The 13,788-nt window shown below is 53.6% G+C and overlaps 1 protein-coding gene across 12 annotated transcripts in view; it reads left to right on the forward strand.

Moving 5' to 3' along the window:
- The window catches only part of PCBP3 (poly(rC) binding protein 3), a 232,721-nt gene that overhangs the window by 167,579 nt on the left and 51,354 nt on the right, over positions 1-13,788 (forward strand). For 11 of the 12 annotated variants that reach the window (XM_055569844.1, XM_055569843.1, XM_055569849.1 and 8 more), the window contains one exon: positions 7,408-7,538. The exons of the other annotated variant lie outside the window; for it this stretch is intronic. In XM_055569844.1, the coding sequence (XP_055425819.1) occupies positions 7,529-7,538 (10 nt within the window). In that variant the 5' untranslated portion in view covers positions 7,408-7,528. The remainder of the gene's footprint in view (positions 1-7,407; positions 7,539-13,788) is intronic. 12 annotated transcript variants of the gene reach the window in all.

Genomic DNA, 13,788 nt, shown 5'->3' on the forward strand with positions numbered 1-13,788 from the left:
TTGGAAGAGGATGTTTGCTATGACCAGTGCATTCTCTTGGCAGAACTCTATTAGCCTTTGCCCTGCTTCATTCTGTACTCCAAGGACAAACTTGCCTGTTACTCCAGGTGTTTCTTGACTTCCTACTTTTGCATTCCAGTCTCCTATAATGAAAAGGACATTCTTTGGGTGTTAATTCTAGAAGATCTTATAGGTCTTCATAGAACCGTTCAACTTCAGCTTTTTCAGCATTACTGGCAGGGGCATAGACTTGGATTACCGTGATATTGAATGGTTTGCCTTGGAAACAAACAGAGATCATTGTGTCAGTTTTGAAACTGCATCCAAGTACTGCATTTCAAACTCTTTTGTTGACTATGATGGCTACTCCATTTCTTCTAAGGGATTGTTTCCCACAGTAGTAGATATAATGATCATCTGAGTTAAATTCACCCATTCCAGTTCATTTTAGTTTGCTGATTCTATGAATATTTTATTTATATTATATTTATTATAATTAAGTTCTTTTTATCTTCTGTGAATACTTTCTCTTGTTTTTTCTAACTTCTAAAGTTCGATTTTCTATTTACTAGTTTTCTGACCTTCTTTATCCCTGGTGTAGGCTATTAAAAGCTGTAAGCTTCCTCTAAGTTCTGTTGTGAATGAATGTTGTGTGTATGAATTTTGGCATACAGTACTTTTATTATCACTGAGGTTTTATGACCTTCTAATTTCATCAAGTCCCATCCATTTCTTATTTAGAAGCATTTAAAAAGTGTTACATCCAGGAGCATTACAGAGTTATCTCTTTGCTAATGGTTTGTAATTTAATTGCCCCTTGGGTGGAAAGCGTGATCTGTCAATCCCTGTCTTCAGAATTGGTGGAAACTTGCCTTGCGAGTTAGAACGCTTTGGTTTTGTCCTCTGAGAGCTTTAGGAGAATGCACAACCTCTAAACGTCAGGTGCAGCTTCACGCACGCACGCTACTCCACCTCTCACTCCGTGTTCACTGTCCTTTGTGACATGTGACAGGGTGCCACGGCGCCCTGCCAGATGGGCAGTATGTTGCTCTGGCCCCAGGGTCATTGCTCGGATTGACCTTCCATAGCATCTGGGGGCTTCAAGGCGCCTTGTCAGCATCATGTCTCGGCTGGATCAGCATGTGATTCTCTCCTGTTTTCTGTCCTGCCCTGTCATGTTCAGCAGCCAGATGACTGGTGTTAAGACAGCGTGGTTTATCAAAAACCCTTTCAGCATTGTTTTCCACATGTTCCACATGCTCCCTCCTTCAAGGGCACCTGCCTGCCTGCCCTCATCCAGACTCCCCTCCTCTCCTGTCCCCTCCTCTCCTGTCCCCTCCTCCCTTGTCCCCTCCTCTCCTGTCACCTCCTCTACTGCCCCTCCTCTCCTGTCCCCTCCTCTCCTCTCCCCCCTCCTCTCCTGTCCCCTCCTCTCCTGTCCCCTTCTCTCCTGTCCCCTCCTCCCTTGTCCCCTCCTCTCCTGTCCCCTCCTCCCTTGTCCCCTCCTCTCCTGTCACCTCCTCTACTGCCCCTCCTTTCCTGTCCCCTCCTCTCCTCTCCCCCCTCCTCTACTGTCCCCTCCTCTCCTGTCCCCTTCTCTCCTGTCCCCTCCTCCCTTGTCCCCTCCTCTCCTGTCACCTCCTCTACTGCCCCTCCTCTCCTGTCCCCTCCTCTCCTCTCCCCCCTCCTCTCCTGTCCCCTCCTCTCCTGTCCCCTTCTCTCCTGTCCCCTCCTCCCTTGTCCCCTCCTCTCCTGTCCCCTCCTCCCTTGTCCCCTCCTCTCCTGTCACCTCCTCTACTGCCCCTCCTTTCCTGTCCCCTCCTCTCCTGTCCCCCCTCCTCTCCTGTCCCTTCCTCCCCTGTCCCCCCTCCTCTCCTGTCCCCTCCTCTCCTGTCCCCCCTCCTCTCCTGTCCCCTCCTCTCCTCTCCCCTCTCCTCCCCTGTCCCGTCCTCTCCTGTCCCCCTCCTCTCCTGTCCCCCCTCCTCTCCTCTCTTGTCCCCCTCCTCTCCTCTCCCCTCTCCTCCCCTGTCCCCTCCTCTCCTGTCCCCCCTCCTCTCCTGTCCCCTCCTCTCCTGTCCCCTTCTCCCCTGTCCCCTCCTCTCCTGTCCTCTCCTCTCCTGTCCCCCTCCTCTCCTGTCCCCTCCTCTCCTCTCCCCCCTCCTCTCCTCTCCCCCTCCTCTCCTCTCCCCCCTCTCTCCTCTCCCCTCTCCTCCCCTGTCCCGTCCTCTCCTGTCCCCTCCTCTCATGTCTCCTCCTCTCCTGTCACCTCCTCTCCTGTCCCCTCCTCTCCTGGCTCCCCCTCCTCTTCCGTCCCCCCTCCTCTCCTGTCCCCTCTCCTCTCCTGTCCCCCCTCTTCTCCTGTCCCCTGCTCTCCTGTCCCCTCCTCTCCTGTCCCCCTCCTCTCCTGTCCCCTCCTCTCCTGTCCCCCCTCCTCTCCTGTCCCCTCCTCTCCTGTCCCCCTCCTCTCCTGTCCCCGCCTCTCCTCTCCCCCCTTCTCCCCTGTCCCCTCCTCTCCTGTCCCCCCTCCTCTCCTGTCCCCTCCTCTCCTGTCCCCTCCTCTCCTGGCTCCCCCTCCTCTCCTGGCTCCCCCTCCTCTCCTGTCCCCTCCTCTCATGTCTCCTCCTCTCCTGTCCCCTCCTCTCCTGTCCCCCCTCCTCTCCTGTCCCCTGCTCTCCTGTCCCCTCCTCTTCCGTCCCCCCTCCTCTCCTGTCCCCTCCTCTCCTGTCTCCTCCTCTTCCGTCCCCCCTCCTCTCCTGTCCCCCCTCCTCTCCAGCCCCATTCTTCTCTTTTCCCCTCTCCTCTCTTGTCCCTTTTCCTCTCCTGGCCCATTCCCCTCCTGTCACCCAGCCTTCCTGGGAGGATGCCCAGCAGGGAAGAGGACAGCACTGCCCCTGGGCATCTGACTTCTCAGATATCGATAGAAGCCAGGCCCCACATGAAGGCATAGATGCCAGCAGGAGCCACTCATGCCCCCACAGGCACGCACATGCGTCTGCCTGTGTGTGTGTGTGTCATTTACGGCTCAGCAGGCTGCTTTGTCTGGACTGTGCTTGTGAGGGCATGAGCTGTCCTCGGGCTCTGGTCCTTTGAAACTGATTTGTTGTGGCGGTCTGTTCAGGAAGATGCTGAAAACCATCGCTCCTGTTGTCTCTGAGTGGGTTGTGCAGTGAGGGGTGGCAGTAGAGGTGAGGAGGGGGTCACAGACCCCATGTTATCTCCTCTGTCGCCCCCTTCCCAACACCAGTTAAGTTTTGAAGAGAGAATGACAGAGGCTTTGCTCCAAGACTGTCCCTGGCAATCACACCTCACTCTGCAGGGAACTCGGTGCCCCCACCCTCTGAAATATGCTGCTGATGTTGAAGAAAGTGGGTCACCACGCACGCGGGTCTGTCATGTCACTTTCCGGACTGCTGGTCTCCTGGTGCCCGTACCAGACATGGTGCCTTGTTGGAGCTACGTGTCTAGTAAACGAGTTCTCAGAGGATGTCAATTTCAAATGGAATGTCCTCCAGCTCATTAATTTCTGGCTTTCTTACATTCTCATCAGAAACCACTGTCACAGTCTTTCTACTCTGTGTGGCTCGCAGCGAGGGGGGCCCTGTCTCCTGGGGCACCGGCAGCCCTGGGAGAGGCACAGGATCTCGTGTTCCTCCCGTTCTCTTCCCCGTGACACTCCCAGATCCACATCGGCATGTCTACCCTGCAGAGTCACCCACTCCCGAGAGGAAACCTCCGGTTGTCCAGGAGTGCTGGATGGTGGCTACGGTGGCACTCACGGCCCCGAGGCTTCCTCACAGACCATTCTCATTGGCACAGTTGTCCTCACCTGCCTCGCACCCCCGGCCCGTGGAGCCGCTCTGCACGGCCCTGCTCTTCCTGGAATGCGGGGTGAACAGCTGGCTCCCCCGTTCAGCCCTGTTAGAGGCTGTGATTTCCCTGTCTTTGCTTTGCTCCTCATTTACCTCGTGTTCACCCGCGTCCCAGTTCCCAGGGGTGCACTGACAGCTCTTTGTTGGTTCTCCTCTCTCCTCCTGACTTCTCAGTGCTTGTGTGTCTGTGCCGTTTGTGAGCATCATTCCAGTGCAGTTCCTTTAAGGGTGGGGTAGACACGGCACCCCGGAGAAGGCAATGGCACCCCACTCCAGTACTCTTGCCTGGAGAATCCCATGGGCGGAGGAGCCTGGTAGGCTGCAGTCCATGGGGTTGCTAGGAGTCGGACGTGACTGAGCGGCTTCACTTTCACTTTTCACTTTCATGCATTGGAGAAGGCAATGGCACCCCACTCCAGTACTCTTGCCTGGAAAATCCCATGGATGGAGGAGCCTGGTGGGCTGCCGTCTATGGGGTCGCACAGAGTCGGACACGACTGAAGCGACTTAGCAGCAGCATCAGACACGGCATCCACTCCAGCACTCTTGCCTGGAGAATCCCATAGACGGAGGAGCCTGGCAGGCTGTAGCCCATGTGGTCATGAAGAGTCGGACACGACTGAGCGACTTCACTTTCACTTTTCACTTTCATGCACTGGAGAAGGAAATGGCAACCCACTCCAGTCTTCCTGCCTGGAGAATCCCAGGGACAGAGGAGCCTGGTGGGCTGCTGTCTATGGGGTCGCACAGAGTCGGACACAACTGAAGTGACTTAGCAGCAGCAGCAGACACAGGTTAACTCTGTGATGTTTAATACAAGGTCTCTTCCATTCCCTTTGTGACCCCATGGACTGTGGCTCCCCGAGCTCCTCTTTCCAAGGGATTCTCCAAGCAAGAATACTGGAGTGGGTTGCCATTCTCTTCTCCAGGGGATCTTCCCCACCCAGGGATTGAACCCGGGGCCTCTTGCATTGCTGGCATTTATTAATTACCTTTGTTTTTTTAATTGAGTATAATTCACATGCCATACAATTCTTACTTTACAAGTGTACATTTAGTTGTTTTTAGCATCTCACAAAGGTGTCCAACCATCACCACTGTCTAATCCAGAACATTCTTATTGCCCCAGAAGGAACCCCACGCTCATCACACTGCCCTCTCTCCTCAGCCCTCGGACTGTGGGTCACTTTCTGTCCTGGTTCTGGATGTTTACTGTAGATAGGATCACAGGCATAGCTTTCTGCATCTGGCTTCTTGCCCCTCGTGTTATGTCTCCAGGCTTCATCCCCATTGTAGCGCAGGTCAGTTTTTCACCCCCTTTCGCAAGTGAGTTACGTCCTGCTGTAAGGAGATGCTGCCATTTGTTGATCCATCATCATCAGTTGATGCACGTTGGGTTCTTCCCACTTTTTTGACTGTCTTGTACAGCGCTGCTGTGAACGCCCAGGTGCAAGGTTTTGTGCGGATATATGTCTTCACTCCCTTGGGTACAAGCCTCAGAGTGGGGTTGCTAGGTCATATGGTAACTCTAGGTTTTACTTTTGAGGAGCTGCAGCCTGATTTCCCAGGTGGTCACACCAGTTTATATTTCTACCAGCAATAGATGAAGACTCCAGTTTTTCCATGTCCGTGCTGATATTTGTTATTTTCTGTTTTTTCTTATTATCATTTTCATGATTGTTACTGTTATTGCTATTACAGCCACCCTAAGTAGCTCACGGGCCTTTCCTAGTGGCTCATACGGTAAAGAGTCTGCCTGCAGTGCAGGAGACCCGGGTTCGATCCCTGGGTTGGGAAGAGCCCCTGGAGAAGGAAATGGCAACTTACTCCAGTATTGATGCCTGGAAAATTCCATGGACGGAGGTGCCTGGCAGTCTACAGTCCACAGGGTCGTAAGGAGTCGGACACGACTGAGCAACTTCTCTTCAAGAAGCTCCCTGTGGTTTTGACTTGCATTTCTCTAATACCCAATGATGTTGAGTTATTTTTCCCATGCTACGCCATTTCTTTATCTTCCTTAGAGAAATATATACTCACACCCTTTGTATATTTTAGGTTATTTATTATTGAGTTGTGGAAGCTCACATGCAGTCTGAGTGTTAACTCTGCTCAGGGGTCTGATTGCGGATATTCTCTCCTGTTGTGTGGGTTGTGTTTTCAGTTTCCTGTTAGTGCCCTTCAATGCACAGAAGTTCTTAATTTTGATGAAGTCCAGTTCGTCTACTTGTTTGTTGCTGTCTGTGCTTTTTGGTGTCATATCCACAAAATCATTCCAAATCCAGTATCATGAAGATTTTTCTTCCAGTATTTTCAAGATGTTTACAGTTTTAGCTCCTAAGCTTAGGTCTCTGGCCCATTTTCAGTTAATTTCTGCATATGGTGTGAGGTAAGGCTCCAAGTTCACTCTTTGGCATGTGTGATATCAGTTTTCCCAGCACCATGTGAAAGAACTGTTCCTTTCTCAGGGATTGTTTTGGCTCCCTTGCTGAGAATTCTTCCATTGCTTCCTCATGAGTTCCCACTCGTGAGCTTCAGGCCTCTCTGATCCTCCAGTCAGTAACACGTGGATTCTTTTACTGCACCAGCGGGGACACCGTCTGCCTCTGTGAAAGAGGGAGGTTTTATTCAATGTCGTCTTTCACGGGTTTCCTTACATGTCATGTTTTCTCATTTATTTCATTTCAAACCTTGGCGTGTTATGCGGATAAGAATATTTGAGCTTGAAACAGACTCAGTGATGTTGTTTATTACCTAAAATGGTTATCTGATTGACACAGAGAAAGGCAGAGATGTTTAACATGGGCTTCTCATTGTTTCTGGTGCTCTGACCTCACAATTCCAAAGGGTGGATGCTGTTGTAAAGAAGCCTTCTAAGGTGCAGAAGTCTGACAAGAGGGCGCAGAGATCTAAACATACTCCTGGACTTGACACGCAGCAAAGAGTGTGACATCATGAGCATGGGTTCTTGTACCTGGGTATGAAATTTCCTGTTTGGACAACAAATGTGGATTCCTAAAGTGAGAAGTCAAGAAACTTAGATCAAGGAGAAAATGGTGCACTCTGGGAAAGACTAGATGGACAGATTGCCTGCTGAAAGGGAAGGGTTTCAGTGAAATGATTATACCAGCTGTAAAAAGTGGGAAACCAGAAATGTACTTAAGTTAATATATAATTTCATAATTTTAGAAGAAAAATCAGTATGTATATATATGTGTGTGTATATATATATATATATATATATATATATATGCTAAATAAGTAGAAGGTTGGCTGTTTCGCTTATATTCTCAGAAGTGTGCACAGCGTGGCCAAGTTCTGCTTCCGTCCTGCTTGTCTATGAGACGGAAGCCCCCCAGTCTGTGGAGCTGCCTCCTTCAGGGTGGAGGACTGGTCCCAAGACGAGCCCTCACAGGCACTTCCTCACATCCCACACGTCTCACAGCCAAATCTTAAGAAACGCTGCTGTTCTGTGGAGGCTCAGTCCGAGGCGCGAGGCGCTCACCAGTCAGCTCACGCGCCCCATGTTCTTGTGTTCCAGGTTACGGGGCCCCACGACCCGTCAGCCCTCCCGCAAGTCGCCAGAGCCAGCTCTGATGCTCTAGGTCCCAAGGGTGAACCCGCACTGTCTATGGATCTGCTCTGACACGTCGAGCCTGCTTATGGGGGAAGGTGAGTGGCCAGGACGCAGCGCGTGTCTGTGTGTCCAATTACCAGGACTGCACAGAGTCAGACTCACCCCTGGAACCAGGGAGTATGTGCCAGGCTGGTGTTGCTCTCTTTAGTCCCTGATGTGGCATCAGCCGGGGGCCGTGCCAGGGAGAGAGCACACGCCACGAGCAGCAAACTTGAGCAGAGAAGCGAGGTGCTGCACGTGCCCGGGCAGGACCAGCATTCCCACTGACTCTTGAAGGGTTGCATCCAGCTGACGCAGAGCGTGAAGAAGCCGGTCTCAGCTGAGGCAGACAGGGTTCTCCACAGCTTCTTCCCTGGAATTTCTGAGGCACGTGGGACACCTTCCCCTATGTGTGCCCTGTTGCCAGGCTTCAGTGGCCTCACCCACCAAGTGGGGAGTCTGAAGAGCCAGCTGTTACTGGCGCTGAAGAACACCAGCCACATGTAGGGCCCTGTGCTCGCGCTGCAGGCGGCCCGGCCCTGCTGACCATCCTGCCTCATGGGGCTGGGGTGGGGGTGGGTACAAGGGCCCGTGTGCTCGTGTGCCGGAGCCTGTGTGTTCCATGTGCCACCTTGCCGTCCACCCTGCACCCTGAGGCCTGAGTTCTCCCAGGGCCTCACGGGTCCTGAGCCTGCAGCACTGACCGTCTCTGACCTCAGTATGTCCACCTGTAGAGAAAGCCTTCGAGGTTTCTTGCTCAGCTGTCAGGCGTGGTCCTCTCTAAGCCACTTCTGGTTTATTCACCCATGCGTTTAAGTTTGCAAGGGCAAGAAGAGTACATTCCAGGCTGGGGACCTGGTTTACCCAGGGTCACAAGGCGGCCACTGAGGACCTGTTTTCAGCTGTGATTTGTTAACCCAAATTCATGACATAACACGTCATATAGGTTCCGAGTCAGCCTGCCTCCAGTCAGAAAAACATCTGTGTCTTTAAAATGTCACAAAACTTGGGCCCAACTTTCCTTCATTGTCTACTCCAGCTTCTCTCCTACTCCCCAGATCTTGTCTGCCTTTTGCTTTTTTACTTGCAGCTCAGCATGTTTAATCCTGTGGTGCCTGCACAGAGTTGTTTTGATCTTTGCTTTGTACCGAGGAAGGTGTAAACATTTCAGCCTCCAGGTGCCTGTTTGCAGGAGAGTCAGGGACCAATTACTGGGAGGCAGCTCTGGGTCTGGACAGGAGCTGGATGGACGGCTCCTTCCACACGGCTGGCACATCCCGGGCTGTGGTCAGGAGAGAGGCTGGTTATGTAAACCGACCATCTGACCGGGGTTCTTGGGGACCGCATGGAGGACAGACTAGGAGCACCCCCAGGCCGGGCTGCAGCTTGGCAACTGCAGGAGTCAAGGGGCCCCTACTGGCCTCTCTGCCTTCCCCAATGTTTGCCAGCTGCCCCCATGGGCAAGGCAGGCACAGCTGGCAGGGCCATCCTGTCCTAACCATGTCTGCCCAGCTGCATCCAGCCCCACACCCTGGGTGCCACCATCCCCAGCTCCCCCGACATCCTGGCTGGGCCTCTGGCCTCCTTTGTGTCCCCGAGCCCTCATCTCCTCTTCAACCACGACTCTGGTTCTTCATGCCCTCTGCTCGCTGTTCATTTCCATGTCACATCTTCAAAGACTCGGCAGCAGCCAGCCCCTGCCCCCCTGCACAAAGGCAGGCAGGCTCCTTGGCAGCTCCTCAACTTGCTGTGACTCCCGACCCTGCAAGCCTCACTGTGGCCACTCGCCCACCTTGTGCTCCCTCCAGACCCAAAGGCCAGTGCCATGTCCTTTCCATGCCTTCCCAGTGACCAAGAGGGGCCCTCGGCGGCCCATGCCCTCCAACCGCGAGTGAACCGAGTGACAGGACTGCTCTGTCGGCCCCTCACGGAGCTGCCGGCACTGGGTGAGCCAACAACGAATGGCACACCACAGGGCTCCTAGTCTCCTCCACCCCTGCCCAGCCTCTGGCACTGGCATCCCCAGGTCTCGGAGCTCAGTGGCACCGCCAACAGGCTCCCCAGGGCGGGCCAGAGCACAGGGAAGGGCCCTTTGTCTCAGGAGTGCTGCTGGCAGGCCCGTTTGTCACCCACACCAGAGCCTCAAGCACGTGTCCTTTGACCTTCCTTCTATAAAGAAACGTTCCAAGTTGATAAAAGATGACAAAGACAGGTCCGCCCAAAGATTACTATGAAAGCATTGTTTAAGATAATGATTCAGGAACGCAGAGCATAGAGTCCTAGCAGCTGACTATATCCTTATGCATGAAAATGCATAAAATTAAATGCACAAAATCTTATGCTTAGAGTTCGATACCATGGGAAATTTGATCACTACTGTGCAGATTTACATACAGCAACATAGAAAAATATCTCATGTATAATGTTAAGTAGGGAAAAAGAGCAATCATGGGTGGCTTGGTCCTATTTTTGTTAAAAATATAATGATACATGCCTACTGGAAAGATGTCTGAGTACGTCGACTTCAGAACACCCCACTCTCATTGGTGGTCTTTCTGGGGATGATGTTACTGGTGGTTTGCATTACACACATTTTCCATTTTTTCCTGTAACGAACAGTCAGGCTGATTTGGCAACAAACTGGCGTGCTGCCACCTGTGGGTGCACCTCTGCTGGCATTGCACAGTGCCCCAGCACCCTGCAGGCTCTCTCAGGAGGCGCCCCCGTGCCCTGCGGGCTCTCCCTGCGAGGCCTGACAGCACGGCAGAGCGAGGCCCATCTCCCAGCCAGTGAGTCCTCTGGGTGAAGTTCCCCACAGCCAGTTGGTTACGGGCTTGGTCTTTTCATTTATCTGCACCTGATTTGGGGTGAGATGTCAAGAGAGAGAGGTAATAACAGTCACCTCTCGTGCATGGTGGCAGGTGCCTGCTCTGATGGGGGACCAGCTGCATCCTCTACATAGTTTCAAGGTCTGGGTCATTCCATTCATCTCACTGCCCAGGTGAGAGGCCCACCATCAGGCTCGCTCCTCTCGGGCAGCACAGGGCTCAGTTGAGGCTCAGGTCCTGTGCAACTGACTCCTGGGGCAGCATCTGGAAGCTCCTGACCACAGAGGAGGAAACAGGGAAGAGGAGAGGATTCGCGGGCTGTACCTTCCGGATGGTCCTGGAGGGACCCAGCCTGGGCGCAGCCACAGCTGAGAGGAGGCTGCTTGGGTCTGCAGCGCTGCATTTTGATTGACGGGGGCCTGAGGCCTCTGCCCCCCTCCTCTCCAGGGTGAGCGGCCATGCGATGTCCTGCAGGCATGGCAGTCTGTGCGGTGGCCCCTGTTGGGGGACGGAGTCATTGGAATGACAGCCCATCCGCCAGGCGCACCCTCCTGCGGAACGAGGGGAGCGGGCAAAAAGTAGGTCACATGTGCCTGATCCCATGTCACGAGGTCTCCAACCTGAGACCAATGGGAGCCGTAGCCTCCTCTGGTTTAGAACAAAACCCCACTCTGATGTTTCTCCCTTAGCCTTTTTATCTTCTCTAAACGGGGAGAGTGACCATCTGTCCCAGAGCCACGTCCATCCGGCCCTGCCGACCGCACAGTGTGGCTTTGTTCTGAGGTAAGGGGCTGTGGGCCTGGCCAAGGCCACGCGGAGCCCAGACGGCAGCATCCAGGGCCATCCAGTGGGCCATGCTGGGTGCTGACGGAGCGGGAGCTCGGGGTCCTCGCTGAGAGTCTGGGATGTTCCCCTGGTCTGACAGCAGGGCCCCTCTCTGAGAGTCAGGGTCACTGTTAACACGCCACCTTAGTGAGCTGTGATGTACGGAGTTCATAGGTCATTTTTCAGTTGTCTGTGCTCCTGGGGCACATGTGGGAATACGACCCCTACCCCGAGAGGCTGGTTGTCCCCAGGGCCTAGGGATCCACGCCCTCCGTGGACCAGGATCTTTGCTGGGAGGTGTCCACCCAGCCTGTAGCGACCAGGTGAGCCGCCGGCACCCACGTGAGTGCAAAGCACACGTCAGAATAAAGTCCGTGCGTGTGTGTTGCAGCATGCAGAGCACATGCACTTCTGGAGCCTGATGCTTAGACGAGAAATAACGACCCCCTGTTGTCCCTGGGAGGCCAGTGAGTACAATTCCTTGTAAGGAAGTGGAGGGGGTGGCGGGCAGGTCCAGTACTTTGCAAGTGTGTGTAAAATGTGCTTGAGTTCTGTGGTTTACAAATAACAAAATGTCATTTTCTACCTGTCCTGTAAGTGAATCGAAGCTTTCCCCTAGCCGAGAATGTCTGCTGAAGGCGTTTTGCAGGTAGTGAGTGGAGCACAGAACGTTTGCTGTTGTCTGTGTGGTGGGCTGACCGCCGGCACGTTTAGACAATTATGCCTTCTTGTTTGGATTTGGGGGAAAGATGTTTCCAGAAATGCTTTCCCAGAAACCAGGTTGTATGGTATTTGATTTGAGTGTGTTCTACTAGAGAAAATGATTTTTTTTCTTTTCAGAAATAAAATATTTAAAATTTGCATCTTAACTGGCTTTCCAGAAAACATGAGTCTATAGCCAAGTCCACTGAAGTGAATGTGGACACTTTCATTGATAAATTCTTCCATGGTGAGATGTAAAACAATAGCTGCACCCTTGGTAACAAAATAAGACTTTCTCTCCTTGCAGAAATGTGAGGCGGCCAGGGTGATACCCAGTCCCTTTCGGCTGCAGCCCTTCAGTGAGTCTCATGAACTCTTTCTAAAGGGTTCTTATCCATTTGTGATCTTGAAGAAAAGAAATTTTTTACAGAGCAGGAAATTTCATCTTCTTTGTGTGTGTTACTGATTCTAACACTTCCTTTGAGCCTGGGAGAGTGCCCAGAATTTCAGTGCAGTTTCAACACTGTCTGCTTTTCCTGTCCCACCCGACCTACCTCCCAGCACCTGGGAGGACGGGGCTGGGTCATCATGTGGGGAGCAAGTTCATGTGTGTTCATGTTAATGAGAGTGTAAGTTGCACCCCGTAATTGGCTCTAGGGAAATGAGAGCCGGGGGTGAAGCCTGCAGTGGGGCTGGTGTTAGGGGCGTTGGCTGTCCCTTGTTCACCAGCGGAAGAGAAGATTGTTTCTGCAGAGATCACACAATCTCAGAGGGAGCTCCCCTAAGCCAAGGACCCATCTCTGTCCACGGCGCCCCTCGTGTGCTCCTGACGGCCAGCGCCTCACCCTTGTCCTTCACTCTGGCCTGGGCTGGTCTCCGATGATCACTCATTGCTTTTAGTCTGGCCTCATCAGGGACTGAAAAGGCCCCTTAAGGAGTCGGGTCGCCTTCTGCATGCACCTCGGGCCGCCCATCTGTGTCCTGGTCTTGGGGAGGCCCCCGCTCAATTGGAGGGGGTGCAGAAATGCAGAGCCTTGAAGGCATGTGCTAGCCTGGCAGCCTCGGGAAGGTAGGGGGCCCCACGCGCCCAGGGTGGAGCCTCTGGAGAGCCATCTTCACTCTGGCAAGGGGGCTTCAGAAGTCGGGGTCTGGTGTGCCAGGCGGTCCCGCAGTGAGGACCGGCTCCTTCTCTGGAGCATGACCGCACTATTGTAGTCGATGGTGCCCACCAGTGCATTTCCGGGAGGTTCCTGGACCCTGGACACCCCCTGAGAACCTGGAAAGGCAGAGTCTCATCTCCCCCCACCCCACCACCTGAGTGAGGAACACCAGGCTATGTCTGTGATCCACGGAGCCTTTCAGGGGACATTGGTGCCCACGTGAGTATGAGAGCCGAGGGTGCTGAGGGGCAGAGTTGGCATTGCTGGCAGCCACGGCCAGGTGGGTCACAGCCCAGCCAATGCGCTCGTGAGCCCAGCCGAGGACCATGCGGGTCAGATGCGGAGCCCAGCCGCAGGAACCTCCCCGCGTGTGTCCAGTTCCCCAAGTGTGTCCTGCTCCCCACATGTGTCCTGCTCCTGAATGTGTCATGTTCCCAAGTGTGTCCTGCTCCCAAGTGTGTCATGCTCCCATGTGTGTCCTGCTCCCCGTGTGTGTCCTGCTCCTGCGTGTGTCCTGCTCCCTGTGTGTGTCCTGCTCCCTGTGTGTGTCCTGCTCCCGCATGTGTCCTGCTCCTGAGTGTGTCATGTTCCCCACGTGTGTCATGTTTCCCGCATGTGTCCTGCTCCGTGTGTGTCCTGCTCCCTGTGTGTGTTCCACTCCCTGCGTGTGTCCTGCTCCCAAGTGTGTTTTGCTCCTGCGTGTGTCCTGCTCCCAAGTGTGTCATGTTCCCCACGTGTGTCCTGCTCCCTGTGTGTGTCCTGCTCCCAAGTGTGTCATACTCCCATGTGTG

The sequence above is a fragment of the Bubalus kerabau genome, chromosome 2 (assembly GCF_029407905.1).
Source record: "Bubalus kerabau isolate K-KA32 ecotype Philippines breed swamp buffalo chromosome 2, PCC_UOA_SB_1v2, whole genome shotgun sequence".
Taxonomy (NCBI): Eukaryota; Metazoa; Chordata; class Mammalia; order Artiodactyla; family Bovidae; genus Bubalus; species Bubalus kerabau.